General features: G+C 47.9%; 2 protein-coding genes across 8 annotated transcripts in view; one reads left to right on the top strand and one right to left on the bottom strand.

Moving 5' to 3' along the window:
- Window positions 1-7,662, top strand: part of ZNF12 (zinc finger protein 12) — a 35,827-nt gene extending 28,165 nt beyond the window's left edge. For all 7 annotated transcript variants that reach the window (XM_059881249.1, XM_059881254.1, XM_059881253.1 and 4 more), the window contains 2 exons: window positions 4,128-4,244; window positions 4,345-7,662. The gene's annotated coding sequence lies outside the window, so the exon portion shown is untranslated. The remainder of the gene's footprint in view (window positions 1-4,127; window positions 4,245-4,344) is intronic.
- Window positions 7,663-15,130: 7,468 nt separating this feature from the next.
- ZNF316 (zinc finger protein 316) overlaps window positions 15,131-21,129 on the bottom strand; it is a 33,537-nt gene continuing 27,538 nt past the window's right edge. Inside the window, exon 15 of the mRNA XM_059881661.1 lies at window positions 15,131-20,369. Coding sequence (XP_059737644.1) covers window positions 18,043-20,369 — 2,327 coding nt within the window. The 3' untranslated portion in view covers window positions 15,131-18,042. The remainder of the gene's footprint in view (window positions 20,370-21,129) is intronic.

Genomic DNA, 21,129 nt, shown 5'->3' with positions numbered 1-21,129 from the left:
GCAATCACCATCTGCAGTGATTTTGGAGCCCAGAAAAATAAAGTCAGACACTGTTTCCCCATCTATTTGCCATGAAGTGATGGGACCGGATGTCATGATCTTAGTTTTCTGAATGTTGAGCTTTAAGCCAACTTTTTCACTCTCTTCTTTCACTTTCCATCAAGAGGCTCTTTAGTTCTTCTTCACTTTCTGCCATAAGGGTGGTGTCATCTGCATATCTGAGGTTATTGATATTTCTCCCGGCAATCTTGATTCTAGCTTGTGCTTCATCCAGCCTAGGGTTTCTCATGATGTACTCTGCATATAAGTTAAATAAGTAGGGTGACAATATACAGCCTTGACGTACCCCTTTTCCTATTTGGAATCAGTCTTTTATTCCATGTCCAGTTCTAACAGTTGCTTCCTGATCTGCATACAGATTTCTCAAGAGGCAGGTCAGGTGGTCTGGTATTCCCATCTCTTTCAGAATTTTCCACAGTTTATTGTGATCCACACAGTCAAAGGCTTTGGCATAGTCAATAAACCGTTAGGCGTGTGTATTTCTGACAGTTTTACTATAAAGAAAAAATTCTAAAGGATCATGAGGAGTCAGAGAACCGACCTAAGACAGGGTATTTAACACTTTACCACATGGTAAAAGGGCTTGAAGATTGATGGGAAGTAGTCTATGTACTGTGTTTTCTGGGGTTGCAGGAATTGGGTTATCGCTCAGACACGAGCTTATCTAAGGAAATATAAGTACTTAATTATTAACGTTGAACAGTAATATCCTCTGTGCCAAGAAAAGCTACTTACTTGTTTCTCTCTCACACAAACTTGTTTTCCTGGGAAAATTTCCCAGGCAATTCCAAAGGATTTGAAGGTGAAAGTGAGCGTGTTAGTCACTCAGTCGTGTCCGACTCTTTGGGACCCCACTAGGATCCTCTGTCCATGGAATTCTCCAGGCAATTTAAACCAATGCAAAATGGGAATTACAGGGAATTTGGAGAAATTATCATGCAAGCATCCTATTTAACACTGAAATTAGAATTGGCTTGGCTGTCAATAGGATTTGGGGACTATTTTTTAAGATAAAAATGCACTTTTAAAAAATAGAAAAAACAGATTTCAGAAAAACTAAGAAATTTTACTTTTACTTGCAAGTCATTTGATTCCTATACTTCTCCCCTTTCTATGTAGGTGGTAATATTCCCTGCTTAGTAAGAAATTCCTTTCTTAAAACTTTCCTCTGAGCCTCCATGTTTGTATTGATAACAACAGTAAGAAATAACACATTTTGAGCCCTTACCACTAACAGGCCAAGAGCTGTTATAAGTTTCCACTTGTTTGATACTAACAACACAGCTGGGAGGTAGCCATTCTGTTGAGGCAACAGAGGCACAGTTTTATTGAGGTAGGAGTGACATACAGTGTATTGAATGTGTACAAACTACACAATTTCATAAGTTTGGGCACAAGATATATCTATAAAACCATCACCACATCAAGATATCTCAGTTGGGAAAGAATCCACTTGCAATGCAATAGACCCCGGTTCGATTCCTGGGTTGGGAAGATCGGCTGGAGAAGGGATAGGCTACCCACTCCAGTATTCTTGGGCTTCCCTTGTGGCTTAGCTGGTAAAGAATGCACCTGCAATGCGGGAGACCAGGTTCGATCTCTGGGTTGGGAAGATCCCTTGGAAAAGGGAAAGGCTACCCACTCCAGTATTCTGTCCTAGAGAATTCCATGGACTGTATAGCCCATGGGGTCACAAAGAGTAGGACACATCTGAGCGGCTTTCATTCATCGCTTATATCACATCAAGATAATGAACAGATCAGAGCCCCCAAAGTTTCCTCATGCTCCTTTATAATCCATGCTGCTAAGTTGCTTCAGTCGTGTCCGACTCTGTGCGACCCCATAGACGGCAGCCCACCAGGCTCCCCTGTCCCTGGGATTCTCCAGGCAAGAACACTGGAGTGGATTGCCATTTCCTTCTCTAATGCATAAAAGTGAAAAGTGAAAGTGAAGTCGCTCAGTCGTGTCCAACTCTTAGCGACCCCCTGGACTGCAGCCTGCCAGGATCCTCCGTCCACGGGATTTTCCAGGCAAGAGTACTGGAGTACTGGAGTGGGGTGCCATTGCCTTCTCCATTATAATCCATACTTCTTACTTATCCCTAGCACCCCCTCCCACAAATTCCCAAGCAATCATTAATCTTTCAGTTGCTATAGATGAGTTTGCATTTTCTAGAACCTTTGAATTTTACATGGAATCACATGCCTTTTTTAATGGCATCTTGAAGGCAACAGAATTATTTTAAGGTCCATCAGTGTTGTTGAATGTATCAATATTATATTCCATTTTTATTCCCAAGATGTATTCCACCACATGAACAAACCATTCCCTGTTTACTCATCCACCTGTCACTGGACATTTGAGTGGGTTTCAGTTCATTCATCTTATGTAAATACCTAGAAGTCAAAGAACTGAGTCATATGGTAGATGTATATTTAACAGTTTAAGAAACTGCCAGACTGCTTTACATTCCCACCATTGACGTGTGAGAGTTTACGCAGCTCCACATGCTTGCCAGCATTGGCTGTAGTCAGTTTGTTTAGTTACAGCCATTTTCGTAGGTGTGTAGTAGTATCCTATCATGGGTTAAATTTGTATTTTCCTGGGAACTCCCAGGTGGTCCTGTGGTTAAGATGCCATGCTTCCATTGCAGGGGGGCTCATAGCATTACAGGAGGGGGTCACAGATTAAGTCCTTGGTTGGGGAACAGGGATGCTGCATGGCACAGCCAAAAAAAAATTTTGTATTTTCCTAATGATTGGTAATGCTGAGTTTCTTAATTACATTCATGTAACTAATTACCATCCATATAACTGCTTGAGTGAAGTGCCCAAATCTTTTGCCCATTTTTTAAAATCAAGGTTCTTTGTTTTCCTATTATTGAACTTTCTGAGTTCTTTTTTTAGAAGTTGAAATGCATAATTAAATTATTAGAGATAATCAGTAAACCTTTACATCCACTACTAGAATATACACAGTCAGCAGAATTCAGTGCTTACAGGCTGTGAATATAATGCAAAACAGTAAAGAATAGCTGCTGAGTTAATTAAATATTTCCATTTTTATTAATTGTAATCATTTAAATTGAAAAGGACTGTATTTGGTGTATAATACATTTAATTAGTTCATATATTTATGAACTGAAATATTTATTATCATTCTGCTGTCAGATTATTTTTATTGTTGGGACTTTTTATTTAATTGAACTATGTTTCTGGATATAACTCCTGTATCAGATATGTGACTTGTAAATATTTTCTCCCAGTTTTATCATCCTCTTAACAATGTCTTTTGAATTTCTTGATTTTACTAAAGCTTAATTTATCATTTTTTCTTTTATGGATTTTCTATCTAAAAAGACATTTGCCTAACCAATTGTTCAGAAAATTTTCTCCTCTGGGGACTTCCCTGACAGTCCAGTGGTTGAAAAGCTCTGTGTTTCCACTGCAGGGGGAATGGGTTTTATTCCTGGTTGGGGAACTAAGATCCTGTGTGCATTGTGCTGTAGCCAAAAAGGAAAAAAAAAAGAAAAATTTCTCCTGTGTTTTATCAGAAGCTTCATGGTTTCAGGTTTTACATTAAGTATACGATCTATTTGGGTGGATTTTTGTACCTTGAGGGAGGTGTAGATCAAAATACAATTTAATCCAAGATTCTATAGGAATTCAGAAGAAGAAAACAGAATGATGGAAAGGCAAAGTTATACAGTATTGTCTAAGAATTTTCCAGATTTTATGAAATGTGTCATCAAGCCAGAAAACAAAATCGGTTCTGTAAATTTTCAAAATCCATATTTCCTCATTAGACTACTGTCTTTTATTATTATTATTATTTGCGGGAGTTCCTCAAATACTTTAGATATTGCAAATATTTTTCCCCTCTGATATCTAAGTTTATCTCTAGAACGCTTCATAATACAAAATTTATAAATTTTGAAGCAATCAAATTCATCTTTTTTTTTTTGTCTCATGGCTGATATTGGAGTTTTGTTATTTCCTACCCTGAGGTCACAAAGATATCGCCTACATTTTGTTCTGCTAATATTATGGCTTTACTTTTATATTCAGGTCTTTAATTATTTGGCATGCACTTCTTGATATGAGGTTAAGCAGGGATCCAGTATCATCAGCCAATTGCCTTAACATCATCTGCTGAATAGTCTGTGCTTTCCTCCTGTTGGTAAGGTAAGTTGCTCCCTCTTTACTATTCCTCTCCCAGAGAAATTTATCAAGGCTCTCAAAAACCTCAGCTGACAATTTTATTAAAATTGCATTGAATTTGCAGATGAATTTGGGGAGAATTGACATCATTCCTTCCAAGTGCATCGAAATACCACTTACTAGGATTGCTGGATTATAATAACAAATGCAACTGCAGAGAAACACTGCTGAGATTTGTAGGTTGTATGACCTCTTCTATAAGTTCTAGTATTTTACCAATGGGTTCTTATATTTTTCCGGATCATGTTATCTAAGAATAATGATATTTTTATCTCTTCCATTGAAAACCTTATATCACCTTTTCCCTTGCATGGACGCTCCAGCACTGTGTTAAATTATAGCAGGATGGTGAACACACTTGTTTCCAGTTGATATACCCAAAGCAAAGGGCTTCCTATCTTGGAGAAATAGTTTAAGTCAAGCAGGTTGACAAGCACTAGGGAAGACTTTCTGTCTCAGAAAATTCTTAAGCCTTCTAATCTAAATGATGGGTTCCAGCCTTTGCCAAGGGCAAGGTTCTGCTTGGTCAGAATTAGGGAAAGAAAAAAATCAAATCCTTATTTCCCTTAGTCACAAACCTATTCATTCACTGGGCATTTCATCCGAAATGTGTACCATTTTTTCCCTTGTCACACTGGCATCAAGGCAGAGGTAGGTCTTAGGTAATAATCTTCAGATCAGAGGGATACAATTTAGTCCCGCGGAGAAATGTATCCGAGAAATGTATCCAAAAAATGTGGATTGATTCATGACCCAGGTCAAATTTTCCTCATCTGTTTTGCTTTGTGGACAGGAAACTCTTATGCCTACACTCTGTTTATCAATGCTTATTAAGAATCTGCCCACACCTATTAGGATAGCTATAGTTTTTTAAAGGAAAACAACAAGTGTTGGTGAAGATATGGAGAAATTAGAACCTGCACGTGTTGCTGGTGGGAATGTAAAATAGTGCAGCTGTGTTGGAATACAGTTTGGTGGTTCTGCAACAAGTTAAACAGAATTACCGTGTGAATTCCAGCAATTCCACTCCTAGACTTTACCCAAAAGATCTGAAACAGGGACTTACACAAATACTTGTACTTGAGTGTCCACAGCAGCACTACTGACAATAGTCAAAAGGTGGAAACAGTCCACATCAATGGATGAGTGGATAACTAAAGTATGGTCTATACACACAATGGAATATCACCCTGCCTCAGAAAGGAAGAAGGGGCTGATACACACTACAGTGTGGGTGAGCTTTGAGAACATTGTACTAAGTGACATGACCACACGACTGTGGTCACATGTTGTTTAATTCCATTTATATGGAATTAATTTAAATATTTAAACAGTTATTAAATTCTATTTAAATATCCAGAACAGGCAAATCTATAGAGAGAGAGTAGATTGGTGATTGCTGCGGTTTGGGAGGGGGAACCAGGAGTGACAGCTTAACAGGTATGGGGTTTCCTTTCCAAGTGATAAAGATGCTTAAAACTGGATGGAGGGGGTTGTGCACAATATGGTGAATGCGCTGAATGCTGCTGAGCTCTTCACTTCAAAATGGTTAATGTGATGTAAATTTTACCTCAATTAAAACAAAAAAAGAAGAAGAAAGAATCTACATGTGATTTCTACTGCAAGGGTCCAGAACATTAGGAGGAATGTCTGGATGAAGTATATATGGTCCAGTGGGAGAAGAATAGATGTGTTCTGACCTCTCTAGGGTTCCTTAGTTTTCCAATGACACTCGCAGAAGAGATACTCCAAGTCTCTCAGATACACAAACAGATCCAGAACCTTCTATGTATGGAAAGTGCAGTATCTGCTGGTCTTTGGCATAGAACTTCACACATGGTCTCAGCAGGGCTGACATATTTCAACATTGTGGACCAGTCACACCCCACAAATTCTGGGATCCACAAGCAACTTTTTAGGGGGTTCCCCATTGACGACCAAGGGTAAGGATATGGTGAGTGGGCATATATACCCCTTCTCACTCTGTCTAGTGTGTTTTTCCATACCACTGAGGCTACAAAGCTAAAAACTTCATTTCCCAGACTTCCTTGCTGCTAGGGTTCTCGATTCAAGCTAGGCTCTACCAGTTAGATGTGCTTGTGTGCGATTTGGTGATGGAAAAAGTAGAGTGGTCTTCCTATTGCTTCAAGCACTGTGCTGGGAAACACACTCAGAGTGGGAGCAAGATCCTGGTTCCTCCCTGATCCAATTTGTGCCTTAAGACCATTCACTTCATGCCTAAAGTTGTCTGTTCCCAGTCAGTGTTCATTTTGACATTCTGACCTGCCTTTCCCCCCAGCCCTGTTCTTCCATGCCTGACTACTTGGTCATGATTACCACTCTGTCAGTTTCCCCCTGTCCCACAGAAACCTCCTTCCTGAAGCTGTCCATCCTCTAGCTCAAATCGGACTGGTGTGTAGCTGTTGGTCTGGGGAGCTCTTTCTCATGGACTGGCTCTGCTATTTCCTACATTCCAAATCTTTTTCTTTCTTCAGTGATTCTTTTCATTTCTCACGTGGCTCTGACAGGGTAATAGGCAGGAAGGCCAGGGGTCTCCAAACGGAGGAAATAGGCTGCAAGTATCAGACATTTTTTTAATCTCTTAAGCTGCAGGAGGAAACAAACTACTAGCGTTAGATTTTTCCCTCCTTCTCTATACAAATTTAAAAAGAGATTTCTTTTTAAAATTATGTGTTGCCATGACAACACCTGGTTCCACCTGAGCTTAACTTTCTCAGACCTTGAGATGGCATCACCGACTCACTGGACATGAGTTTGAATAAGCTCCAGGAGTTGGTGATGGACAGGGAAGCCTAGCATACTACAGTCCATGGGGTCACAAAGAGTCGGACGTGACTGAGTGACTGAACTGAACTGATGACGACACCTGGTTCTACCTGAACTTAACTTTTCTCAAACTTTGAGATAACCAATGCATTTTTCTTATGGAAATGTTTGTCTTAAGCTATGTTAATTAACCGTGTATTTACCCTAGACTCTGTCTTCAAGTCTGTTCACTTAAGACTCAGAACCGACTTGACAAATCAGTATGTTTTACTCATGCAAATGTTCTCTTAAGCCATGTTAATGAGACTGTATTTGCTTGGAAACCTGCCTTTCTTCAAGATTCATGTCAATCATTTTATGGCCCCGGACAACTCACCTTGTGCCAATGTTATCTCAACATGTGTGTTGTGGGTGAGGGAACTGATGCCAGTCTGAGTTTTGAGACATTTCCTTTCTTTAATTAGCAGACTGCCAGCAGCTATATAAGATCCAGCTGAAGACTAGCAGGGAGGCATTCTTTCTGCCACCTGCTGATGTCTATGTCAGAAGCTTTCTCTGTCTCTCTTATACTTTAATAAAACTTTATTACACAAAAGCTCTGAGTGATCAAGCCTTGTCACTGGCTCCAAATAGAACTCTTCTACTCCAGAGGCCAAGAATCCTGGCGTCTTTCATGGCTCAGCAATAACCTTTCAGTTCCCAACCATAGTGAATGGATGGTAAATTTTCTGAATTCTTGCATGTCAAAAAATATCATTATTTGTCCTCATAAGCAGAAGAGCTTGTCTGGATATTGAATTCCAGGTAGAAAATTATTTTTTCCTTAGGGGAAAAAAAATCAACCTAGTAGCACTGAACACCCCAGCACCCAAACTGTGGTCCCTAAATATCACTCCCCTCTAAAGGAATCAGGGCTTTTGGAGAAAAGGCTAACTAGACGTTTTGGGTAGGAAATTTTCAAGGTAAGCCTGGCACATCCTGTCATATAAGGAAGTAAGGAAGCTATTAATGATTGTTACTGTTGAGTAAAAGGACATTGGAGCCAACTTCAAGAGGCTCCAGTTAGCTATAGATGAAACAATTTGAGCATTAATAAGAACAGTAAAAAATGAAAAAAGTACTAAAGTTTAGATAACTCAAAAGGAAAACAATAGTAACTGCAATGGATTAAAATGATTCTCAAAAAATCATCTCTTTGAAACCTGTGGAGGATGCTAAAGAATCAAGTTTTTTTAAAAATTGATAAAAAAATCCACTCCGAGTAGAATAGTGGTTGCCAGAAATGGGGAAGGGGGAAATGGGGAGATATTGGTCAAAGGGTAAAAACTTCCAGTTATAAGTTCTGGGGATCTAATGTATACATGGTGATCATAGTTAACGACACTGTAGTGTAGACTGGAAAGTTGCTAAGAGAGTAGATCTTACATGTTTTCATCACAAAAAATAATAATGGTAACTATGTGAGGTGATTGATGTGTTAATATTGTTAACCTTATTGTAACAATTTTGAAATATGTATGTGTATCAAATGATCACATTGTACACTGTAAACTTACACAGTGTTATATGTCAATTACATCTCAGTGGAACTGGGAAAAATGAAAATGCATTAACTTATTTTAAAAAGAAAGAGTCAAGCTTTTTCTTTTTTCTGCCTTTCCTACACAAATTGTTCGAGTTACAAAATAGTTGATAAAGGAAAGCTTCTATTTGAGGAAGCAAGCAGCTAATACATGAGAAAGAAGTGGTCAATTATTGCCACTGTAACCCCTAGTGAATTATCAGATCTGAGCACTAATCATCAATAGTGCTAATGTCACACTAGGAGAGACATCCAGACCTGTGTGTGCTTCCTGGTGGAAGTACACACCACCAATGAAGTAGTCTTTGGATGGGGCATGGTAAGGAACATGAATCGGATTCATTTTCAAAAATGTAGGGTAAACATATTAATGACATGACACATCCACATGCAGTAAAGTCCAGACTGTGGGAACCACCACAGGACAAAAGAGCTCATCTTCCCAACAAATAAATTCCAGGAGGAAAAAAATAAAATTTGGGGACCCTCAAGATTAAGAGAGACATAAGAAACATATCAACAAGTTGCGATATATGAACCTTATCTGGATCCTGACTCAGACGAATTATTAAAACACACAGACACAAGACAGCAACATCTGAACACTGCATGATATTGAACAATTATTGTCAGCAACTTTAGGCATTAAAATGGTATTGTGGTTTGTGTTTCTTCAAGAATCCTTACCTTTTTGATTTAAGGTAATCCTTACCTTACCTTCCTTACCTAGACTCAAATAGCTAACAGATGACATGATAAGGCGGCATCCCAGGTGGCATGAGTGGTAAAGAACCCACCTGCTAATGCAGGAGATGGAAGAGACGTGCGTTTGATCCCTGGGTGGGGAAGATCCTCTGGTTGAGGGCATGGCATCCCACTCTGGTATTCTTGCCTGGAGAATCCCATGGACAGAGGAGCCTGGTGGGCTACAATCTATAGGGTCTAAAAGAGTCAGACACGACTGAAGTGACTTAGCACTCACTCACAAGCAGCAGCAGCAGCACAACATGGTAAGATGTCAAGAATTTGTCTTAAGGCACTGGAAGAGAGAGTGGTCAGTAGGAGTGTAGGTGAAGCAAGTTTGGCCAGAAGTTAACAATGACTTAAGGTAGGTAATGGGCACAATTCATTCAGTATACTGTTCTTTCAAGTTTTGTATATATTTGAAATCTTCCAGAATAAATCTCAAAAGGAGCAATTCCCAGAAGAAGGTTGCAGGGTTTACTTCAGTTATGTTAATGAGAAATCTGTATGTCAGTGTATTTCTGTTTTTCTACAGGGGACTGAATTTTTTCCTCTCTAGAAAATTTTAAAATCAATATTTGTTAGAAGTCTATATTTGTTGTCCTGGATTTTCACAAGAAAGCATCTAGCAGTAGAGTCCCTTCACTCTGCTCAGCACTTGGTGTACCCTTTCATTCTGAAGACCCAGGTCCCTGACCACTAGGAAATTATTGTCTGTTATTTCTGTTAATTTGTTCAATTACCGTTTTTTTTTGTTTTTTTTTTTTCTTTCCTTATGGAAGTTCTACTAGTTTGGTGTGGAGACTCTTGGTGGGTTTGCTTCATCTGGCAGGATTCTTTCAAATGTCTGGTGGCCCTTGGTTGTCCCTTCTTGGTTGAATAATGTTGATAGAAATGCAGGAATATCTCTGCACATCTAAGGATTTCTGGAGATACACAAATGTTTCACACATGACAAGTTTCCCTTTAGGAAGAGTAGGGGGTGGGTGACCACCCTGCTGAAGGTCTTAAATAAAGATGGCCTTACTCTGGGACTCAGCAGTGGCCACAGGACTGGAAAAGGTCAGTTTTCATTCCAATCCCAAAGAAAGGCAATGCCAAAGAATGCCAAACTACCGCACAATTGCACTCATCTCACATGCTAGTAAAGTAATGCTCAAAATTCTCCAAGCCAGTCTTCAGCAATACGTGAACTGTGAACTTCCTGATGTTCAAGCTGGTTTTAGAAAAGGCAGAGGAACCAGGGATCAAATTGCCAACATCCGCTGGATCATGGAAAAAGCAAGAAAGTTCCAGAAAAACATCTATTTCTGCTTTATTGACATGCCAAAGCCTTTGACTGTGTGGATCACAATAAACTGTGGAAAATTCTGAAAGAGATGGGAATACCAGACCACCTGACCTGCCTCTTGAGAAGCCTATATGCAGGTCAGGAAGCAACAGTTAGAACAGGACATGGAACAACAAACTGGTTCCAAATAGGAAAAGGAGTACATCAAGGCTGTATATTGTCACCCTGCTTATTTAACTTCTATGCAGAGTACATCATGAGAAACACTGGGCTGGAGGAAGCACAGCTGGAATCAAGATTGCAGGGAGAAATAGCAATAACCTCAGATATGCAGATGACACCACCCTTATGGCAGAAAGTGAAGAGGAACTCAAAGCCTCTTGATGAAAGTGAAAGTGGAGAGTGAAAAAGTTGGCTTAAAGCTCAACATTTAGAAAACGAAGATCATGGCATCTGGTCCCATCACTTCATGGGAAATAGATGGGGAAACAGTGGAAACAGTGTCAGACTTTATTTTTTGGGGCTCCAAGATCACTGCAGATGGTGACTGCAGCCATGAAATTAAAAGACACTTATTCCTTGGAAGGAAAGTTATGACCAACCTAGATAGCATATTCAAAAGCAGAGACATTCCTTTGCCAACAAAGATTCGTCTAGTCAAGGCTATGGTTTTTCCTGTGGTCATGTATGGATGTGAGTGTTGGACTGTGAAGAAAGCTGAGCACCGAAGAATGGATGCTTTTGAACTGTGGTGTTGGAGAAGACTCTTGAGAGTCCCTTGGACTGCAAGGAGATCCAACCAGTCCATTCTGAAGGAGATCAGCCCTGGGATTTCTTTGGAAGGAATGATGCTAAAGCTGAAACTCCAGTACTTTGGCCACCTCATGCGAAGAGTTGACTCATTGGAAAAGACTCTGATGCTGGGAGGGATTGGGGGCAGGAGGAGAAGGGGACGACAGAGGATGAGATGGCTGGATGGCATCACTGACTCGATGGACGTGAGTCTGGGTGAACTCCGGGAGTTGGTGATGGACAGGGAGGCCTGGCATGCTGCAATTCATGGGGTCACAAAGAGTTGGACACGACTGAGTGACTGAACTGAACTGAACACCCAATAAGAGGAAGGTTACATGCGGCTGTTAAAAATGACTGTAAAACTCTCTGACATCCCTGCTACTGAGAATTGGGGTTCTATGCCCCTCCCCTCAAAAGAGCTTTGGCCAATGGAGTATGGTAGAAGTGACACAGTGTGACTTCTCAGCTGAGGTCATGAAAGGCCACACAGATCCTGCCTTGTGTGTAGAATGTGCTCAGACCTGTGGTATCCAGTTATTTGAAGACAACCAGGCCACACCGGGGTGGAGGGCACTGGGCAGCATGCTAGCCCAAGTCCAGGTGTACGATTCCAGCTGCCCAGTCTGCCCCAGCAGAGGTCCCAGACCTCACGAAGCAGAGAAAAGCCAGCCCCACTACGCCTGTCTGAGGTCCTGACCCACAAAGCCCGTGCACACGGTCAAATGGTGGTTGTGTTAAATCACTAAGTCTGGGGTTGTTTTTGACATGGAAGAAGTCATCAAAACATCGGACAGGAAACAGCTTCTACTCTTCTCCTCCATGACCACCCACCTATCTGCAGCAAATACGAATGCATTCTGGTTGCCCAGTGCCCTGTGACCATCACACGTGCGGTAACCTGGTTTCTGCACAGCCACCTCCGAGGGCACCTTCAGAAGGGCATGTAGGCCCCCTGGGATCCCATGCCATGCAGTCCAGGATAGATGTCCTAGTCAGGGCCCCATGCCTCCCTGAGAGCTTGAGCCCTCCAAATGCAGGAAGTCAGGAAGGTGGGCATCTAATCTCTGTAATCTCTACTAAAATTTTGAAAGTTCCCAGGCTCCCCCATACTGGTCAGGTCTCTACCTGCTGCAGGTTATGGAAACCCACCTCCAACTGTCCTTAGAGCAAAACATTATCCCTGTAGGACTTGGGTAACAGCTCTCTCCAGGAGTATCATCAGCCTTCTCTCTCTGCAAATCCAAGCCAGGCTCTCCCCATAAGACAAACACAGCATCTGCTTGCAACATGAAGCACATCCCACCAACCTATCAAACAACACCCCCTCTAACTTGAAAGAGGACTTCTTCCCCCTTTACAATGAAGAATGATGCAAAGAGCCAACTCATTGGAAAAGACCCTGATTCTGGGAAAGATTTGAGGGCAAGAGAAGGGGCCAAGAAAGGATGAGATGGTTGGATGGCATCACTGACTCAACGGACATGAGTTTGAGTAAACTCTGGAAGATAGTGGAGGACAGGAAAGCCTGGCATGCTGCAGAGCATGAGGTCGCAAAGAGTCGGACACAACTTGGCAACTGGACAACAACAACAATGAAGGAACCAAGCTAATTGCTCATTTAGGTCCTCTGCTCTCCCCTGAGCCACTGTCATGGGGTCAGCCCACCCAGGTTGGGAGGGTTGGGCTGCCCCCAGAAAGATGTTTTCCATTAAAGGAGGTGGCTTTTCTATCAGCTCCAGTTTCCAAAAGTGTCAGGCACACAGTGGAGAACCACTGTTTGGGCTTGAATCATGGCAAATCTTGGGCAGGAGACTTTTCTGTGTCTCAATTTCGTCATGTGCAAAATGGGACTAAAAATAATGTGTTGTATCCAATTTATTCACATAAAGAGCTCAGAACAGCATCTAGGACACAGATGCCGTAGAGGTGTGAGCAGCTATTACGCCAGCCAGCTCTGGCATCTCCCTCTCTGAGAGGGAACAGGAGGAAGAGGACAGAAGGGAGGAAAGAAAGCCTCTGGGCTTCCAAAAAGGTACACTGTCCTGGCTTCCCACACCCCACCCACTGCCTAGGTCACCAAGGTCCACCCAAGTTCCCTATGACCTTAGACACAGGGGCTCAGACAGAGGTGCACGTGAACAGAAGTCTTGCAGAGTCCCAGCCCAGTCTCTTGTCTTTGCTTGCCTGGACCCTGGGAAAGCACCCCCTCCCATAGCTCAGAAGGGGGCTGGAGTGTAGGGGAATTCCAACCATGGTTTCCACACTGCAGGTCATGACTCATTATGGGGTGAGGTATGTGTGTGTGTGTGCTTTTAATGAAATAAATACAGTGGGATAAACAAATGCAAGGATTTCATAGTGGCTCATTAAAATGTGTGTGTGTTCACATGCATACATGCACTGTGTAAGACGGATTTCTCACTGTGGGTTAGAATCCAGTTTTCAAAGTGCTGAGTTAGCAAAGTAGAATGTTTTAAGGAGCTTGAGGACTGAACATGCCCCGAGCATAGCCAAAGGGAGCCCCCAGTAGGGGGTTCTGCTCAAGGATTCTGCTGAATGAATGAACAGAAAGAAAGGAGACTTCCTATTGGCCCCCTGCTTCAGGGCCCTCTGGGAACCACAGGAAAGGCTGTAGCTGGAAACACAGGACACAAGCACCAATAGTGAAGGAGCCGTAATCCAAGAGAAGCCAGGTAGGTCTGGGTAGAGATACTTTCTATCAACAGCCACAGAAAAACTTAGGAGAGGCCACGAGGTTTTGTTTTTGCTTTTAAAAAACCTGTTTATGTGTTTAAAAGAAATAAATGCAAGCCATTCAGCACTCTGTAAAATGCAGAACCAAGTTAAATGGAATGCTGATGGCATGTGTTGAAGCGGCCACAGACTGCCAGCACTTTCTCGCTGCCCTGGGAGAACATGGCACCAGGCTGGAGTTGGCCGTGTTAATTTCTCAGTCGTGTCCGACTCTTTGTGACCCCACGGACTGTAGCCCTCCAGGCTCCTCCATCCATGGAATTCTCCAGGCAAGAATACTGGAGTGGGTTGCTATTCCCTTCTCCAGGGGATCTTCCTGACCTATGAACCCAAGTCTCTACATTGCAGGCAGATTCTTTACCATCTGAGCCACCAGTGAAGCTGTCCTCCATGGCCATTTAGCTGCATCTCAAAATTTAAGTATGAATGCCCTTTGACCCAGCATCAGCACTTCCAGGGTTTTATCTCATTTCAACTGGTACCTTAAAAATCTACATAACTGCACAGACACACGTACAGGAATCTATGTTGCAGCACTGTTTGCAACAGTGAGAAGTTGGAAACAAACAGCCATTGATGGAGGAGTTTCACAGGTGATGATGGTATATCCACAAAATGAAGATGCTACGATGGGGCAGTTCAGAGTGAGGAAACTGTCAGGTAAGAAAGCGTGTGTCGTGGCTAGATGAAAAAAGCAAGTGGTATAGAGCATGTAAAGCATGTTCTGAGTTTTAAAACATCTCCATGTGAAGAAATGCGCTCCCACACCTGCAGCAACCATGGTGTCTGATGGCTGGACGTGGTGGGACTACAGGAAGAGCGTGTACTTAACTCATTCTTGTACTGTTGGAAATTTTACAACTAGCATGGGTTTTGAAATCAGGGGGAAAAATTAAATAATGAACAAGGATCATAAAGCTTTATTTAATAAATATAATCCAAAACTTCAAAATATTTTTATTCCATATGTAGCCAATTAGGAAAAGAAAAAAAAAGTTATAAGGAAATGTTTGAAGGGATTACGTGAAAGGGTGTCAGGAGAAAAGGAGGAGGATGGGAAGATTCAAGAGATAAAGGTTAAGTGGAGACCAGAGGGTGCTCAGGACCTCACAGTTCTCAAAGCGCCGCCTTCACGGGCCATGTCTCACAGGGCCCTGGGGGCTTCCGATCCTCCTTGGCCATGATGCGAGATGCTAAACTGACATTTGTGGAATGAATCAGGACTCCAGAAATTTGGAAATCCTCTCAAAACCAGGGAGGCGGTCTACCTTTTCTTTTCTATAACCATCAGGATTGCCTTATTTCCCCCCTAAAATCAAGTATCTGGCTGGACAACTGTACGCTCTATCAGGGAATAACTTTTCTGAAGAGCCTTTAAGCTCCTCAGGGCTGTCCAGTTTACACTAGGTCTTAATGTCCATCTGCTACTGAAATACTGGGTTCTGTTCTGATGCTTCCAAACCACATTTGAAAAGAGAACTGACTTCATAGTTCATACTTTTCAATTCCCTGGGGAAAGGATGGGAGGGTCAGGTCTGGTTGCAGGGACACCGTGTGGTGAGAAGTCAATGAAACAGTTCAAAGGAAGGTGTCTGAGGTGCAGGGAGGTGAGCCCTGGCCTGGCACAGAGCAGGTGAGCCTGGATAAACCTGTGTGGTGCTGGGGCCTCAGGAGAGAGGTCTGGACTGCCAGGGACGGGGCCTGGCCAAAATAACCCTAAACAAGGCTATATCCCAACACAGGTGTGCGTGTTACAAGGAGTAGGTGGCAGTGTGGAGGCCCGCTGGGGACTCCCGAAAAGGCCTGGTGGACACGGGCAGCAGGGGCTGAAGCTCTCTTGGGCTGACTCCGCACAGGCCAATTCTAGGTTCTGAAAAGAGACACTCCTAAGATCGTCTGCAGAAACAAGACGGGCCTGAAGCCCTGAAGTGCCTCCCTGAGGGGCCGGAGAAGGGGCAACAACACGCAGTCCAGGCACAAGGCTCGTTTGTCCACTCTTTATTAAAGCTAGGTCCTTCCTCCTGCCGACAGCTGCGGGCGGGGCTGCAGGTCTGTGCTCAAAGGCTGGGCCATGCAGGATGGGCATGGACCAGACCCCGGCCAAGCAGGGCTGGCCCACCTTGCCCTGGGCCCTTCCTGAGGTGCCTTCCCACAGCGGGAGAGAGAGGCCAGAGACAGAGGGCACCAGCCAACACTGCCGGCGCCTCCCTGGGAACCCCTGTCCTCCTCACCACCCACCCCACCCATTCCACCCCCATCAGCCAGGCTAATAATTCTCACCACCACCATCTGGCAGTCCAGGCCCTCCTCCCACCCACCGACTACGGTGACTACGCTGCCTCCTACCGCCCAGCCTCTAGCAGCCTGGCTGCCGGCTCTCAGACCCCACGGCCACATCTACACTAACACAGAAGGAACTAGGTCTAGAAGGGAATAAGGTTGCTTCAAAATTTCGGTTTTCTGGCCCCACTCACATTGGCCAAAAAAACATCAAGGGAGGTGGGGCAGGTGTCTCGCAGGTGACCTGGTGGCTTCAAACGGCCGGCCTGGAAGGTGGGTGCTGGCCGCGGGCCTTGCATAGTTGGATACTTGGTCAGTCACTGAGCCACGGGCTCAGGTCGGAACCCCCCAAGGTGGACGGCTTACCGCCCACTCTGTGAAATGGGAATCTAAACAGAAACACTGCTGGCTTCTAGTAGAAGGACAACAAAGGCAGAGTGAAAGGAGCCTGGGGGTGGGGGGCTGGGCGTTCATAGCCCTAAATGACCTTGCTACCGACCTCTGTCACTTTACACTGGGTTATTGGATCTAAGTGAGCCACGGGCTCAGAAGAGCAGGGCCCTGTATGTCCCCCCTGTGCGAGCAGAGGAGCCGGGAAGCCAAAGGCAGCGCTGGGGGGGAATCTCTGAGTGCGTGCCTCCAGCTGCCCAGGGTAAGGGCACCAAAGAATTCCAAGGGGGAGTTAAGACTAAACCCCACACCACCAGGCTGGATCTCCGGGCTCAAGTGGGGTGAGCAGAGTGAGGACCCTGGAGAGTAAGGCTTCAAGGTCCCTGGGGACCCTGTGGACACCTGCTACCCCATCCTACCCCACCTTGCACGGGGCCACGGTTTGGTTTCTGGCTTTTTTCTCCTCCTTCCAGATTCTTCAGGCCATACAAGCAGTGGAAATAAATATCCGCGGTCACAGAACAAAAGCTTTCCCAGTGCATCTCTGCTTCCCCTACCCCGGATTAGGGAGGAACACCGTCCTCTGAAAACCCACGAGGTCTCCCCTCGCCACGCACAGTCCTTAACGCTTCCTGGACATACTCTGAAGGGCCAGGAGATCCCTGAAGTCTCCCGCTGAGGAATGGGAAGAAGTCGTCAGCCAAACCCCTCGACCACCCCACCCTCCCTTGACGCAAGGCCTTCCCCTCCCTCGCCGTTACGTTAAACCCCCGTTACTCACTCACATGCCACCTCTCCCCTGGACCACCCAAATCGAACCCGGGTAAAATAAATAACATCGCCGGCCGTCCCCACCGCGTGGCCTCACCGCATCGATCCAGGGATGTCGCAGTCTCCCGTCGGGGTGGCCGCCCCTGCCCCATCGGCTCCGCGCGCGGCTCGCCTCGCCCCCCGCGCCCCCCTCACGGCCATGCGAGCTCGGCGGCCGGTTCTCTAGGGCCGAGCAGGAGGGAAGCCTGAGGCCGGTGCACCGGGGCTGAGGGTAAGGCACCGCACCAGGGCTGGGGCCCTCCGCATCCCCCGAGGCCAGAGGAGCAAAGGGCCGGCGGCCTAGCGGCCTGCGCCTCCGTCACAGGCCCTCACAGGATGGTCTCCTCGTAGGCGCCCGAAGGCCCCGCGAAGGCGGCCGTCGGCTCGGAGCCAAAGCTCGTTCCGCCCGCGAACTCCAGCAGGGTACTGCCGTGCTCCCCGGGCCCGGTCCCTGTGCCCGCGCTCGGCGGCCCCTTGGCGGGCGCCTCGGCCTTGGGCACGGGCGCGGCGGGCGCCTGGACCGGCGCGCCCGCCGCGCCGCGGTGCGTCTTCATGTGGGTGAGCAGGTGCGAGCTCTGCGAGAAGCGGCGGCCGCAGTTGGCGCAGGCGTAGGGCCGCTCACCCGTGTGCGTGCGCTGGTGCGTCACGAGCACCGAGCGCTGCGAGAAGCGCTTGCCGCACTCGGGGCACGGGAAGGGCCGCTCACCCGTGTGGCCGCGCCGGTGCTTGGCCAGGTTGGAGCGCTGCGCGAAGCCGCGGCCGCAGTCGGTGCAGCGGAAGGGCTTCTCGCCCGTGTGCGTGCGCCGGTGCCGCTTGAAGTCCGAGCTGTGGCCGAAGCCCTTGCCGCAGTCGGGGCAGCGGTGCGGCTTCTCCTCGGCGTGCGCCCACTGGTGCCGCGTCAACGCCGCGCTCTGCCCGAAGCGGCGGCCGCATTCGCCGCACGCGTAGGGCCGCTCGCCTGTGTGCGCGCGCCCGTGCGCCGTCAGGTGCGCGCGCCGGCTGAAGCCCGCGCCGCACACGCCGCAGACGAAGGGCTTCTCCCCCGTGTGGCCGCGCACGTGCGCCGCCAGGTGCGAGCCGCGAGCGAAGCGCGCACCGCACTCCGGGCACGGGAAGGGCCGCTCGCCGGTGTGCGTACGGCGGTGGCGCGCCAGGTGCGAACCGTACACGAAGCTCTTGCCGCAATCGGCACAGCGGTGCGGCCGCTCGCCCGCGTGGTAGCGCTGGTGCTTGGCCAGAGCCGCGCGGCGCCCGAACGTCTTGCCGCAGTCGGAGCAGATCCACGGGCTCTCCTCCTCTGCTAGCGCGGCGGGTGCCGGCTCCGCCAGCAGTCCCCCGACTGCAGGCCCGAACGCACGCAGGCCGCTGGCGCCTCCAGGCCCGGCCCCACCGCCGAAAGGGTCGCAGGCCAGCCCGGCGCCCTCCACCAGGGAGAGCCGGCCCCCCAGGGGTCCGGGCAGGGGGCGCCCGTCGGCCGGCAGCCGCTCCCCGAAGTCCGGGAGGCCCAGGATCGGAAAGCCATCCGGGTGGAGCCAAGACTTGGGGTGCATGGGAAAGTGGAAGCCGAGCGGGTGCGAGGAAGGGCCTTCGCCCTCCCCCAGGCCGTTGCCCAGCCCCAGAAACCGCCTGTCCGGTTCGGGGTCGTCCTTGCTCCGTGGGGTGGGCGCCTCCACCGCCGCCTCTCTCACCTCGGCTTCTCCCTCAGTCTCTCCGTCTGCCTCATCGATCTCAGGCCCCTCCAGCCCCTCCGGCCCCACCTCGGCCTCCTCGGGCCCCGCCGCAGGCCTTGTCTCGCTGCAGGGCTCCGGCCGAGGGCCCTCGCTGCCGGGCTCTGCGCAGCCGCCACCCCGTCGATGGCGCTGGAAGTCGGCACGGAGGCGGAAGGCCTGGCCGCAGTCGGGACAGCAGTGGGGCCGGTCGGCCGTGTGCACCGCCTGGTGCCGCGCGAGCGCCGAGCTCTGGCTGAAGCTGCGGCCACAGTGCGGGCAGGGGTAGGGCCGCTCCCCCGTGTGCGTGCGCTGGTGCGTGACCAGGTAGGAGCGGCGCCCAAAGCCCGCGCCGCAGAAGGCGCAGCGGTAAGGCCGCTCACCCGTGTGGATGCGACGGTGCGTGACCAGGTGCGACTTGTATACGAAGCGCTTGCCGCAGTCCGGGCATGGGAAGGGCTTCTCGCCGGTGTGCGTGCGCTGGTGGATGGCCAGGTGCGAGCGGTATACGAAGCCCTTGCCGCACTCGTCGCAGCCGAAGGGCTTGACCGCCGCGTGATAGCGCTGGTGCTTTGCCAGCCGGGACCGGTGTGGGAACACCTTGCCGCACACATCGCACGTTGTCTCCGGGCGCCCAGCTGGCACGGCCACCGCGGCCGGGAATGCCCAGGGCGCCAGGAGGCTTGCACCCGGCTCCCGGTCCGGCAGAAAGGGCTTCGACTCAGATCCCGGGGCCAGGACCCCGAGCCCCCCGGGGTCCAGACCCCAGCCCTCCGGAGTCTGCGCAGAATCCGAGTCATCAGGGCCCCAGGTCCCAGGCACATCGCCCACTCCGTAGGCCGCTGACCACAGCCCCGGGGGCTCGTTCTCCTCCTCTGCCACCTCTGCCAGGAAGTCTTCGTCGTCATCCTCCTCGTGGTCCTCTATGTCGTCGGTCCAGAACCAGGCCCCTGAAGGCGACGAGAAGACCACAGGAGAGGTGAGAAGACACCGTGCCAGCAGCCCCTTACCGGCTCCTGTAAGGAGCTGTTTCTGTGGGACCCCAGGCTCCTGGAGCACTGGGCCGAATTCAGGATGCCTCCGTCCCTACCCCAGGTAGGAGGAACTCTGCAGACAGGAGATTTCTCTGTCCCTCCTAAGAAGGCTGGTGTTCCTTCCCTTCTCAAACTTGCCTCACATGGACTCAACAAATCCCTTTTCCACAGCTCCAGCTCCCTCCAGGGCTTGCCACCTCACTGAAGAACAGGGACACCTACAAGGTGGGTGACGTTGCCTGGGGGCTCCTGTGAGCCCACAGGCCAGAAAAATAGATTGAGATGCCTGCTCTGTTTTTCCCAAAGCCCCCTGTCTCCTGGAGAACCCCACCTCCTGGCCTGCTTGGCCCAAGGCAGCCAAGACCCCAGTGCCAGTACGGCCGGGTCACGGAGGGCTTGACTTTGTGAGCACCTAAGCTTTGCTCAGCGTCTCTCTGGCTCTCGGTCCCTCTCCCCCAGCCTCAGGCTCCCACCCCCAGAGCAGAACCAAGAAAGGCTGCCCTGAGCCAAAGACCTAAAGGGCCTGGAGGCCTCAGCTCTCTGCACTCACCCTAACTATGCTCCGGCTATTCTGCGGGCAGAGACGAGCCTCCCTGAATCCTGTTTGTTTTTTTTCTGAGCCATTGTGCACTTGAGAAATGGTCCCAAACCAAGACTGGGTGAGCTACAAACATCT

Source organism: Bos taurus, chromosome 25, assembly GCF_002263795.3.
Source record: "Bos taurus isolate L1 Dominette 01449 registration number 42190680 breed Hereford chromosome 25, ARS-UCD2.0, whole genome shotgun sequence".
NCBI lineage: Eukaryota > Metazoa > Chordata > Mammalia > Artiodactyla > Bovidae > Bos > Bos taurus.
Note: the sequence above shows the minus strand (reverse complement) of the source record. Positions and strands in the feature narration are given on the sequence as shown.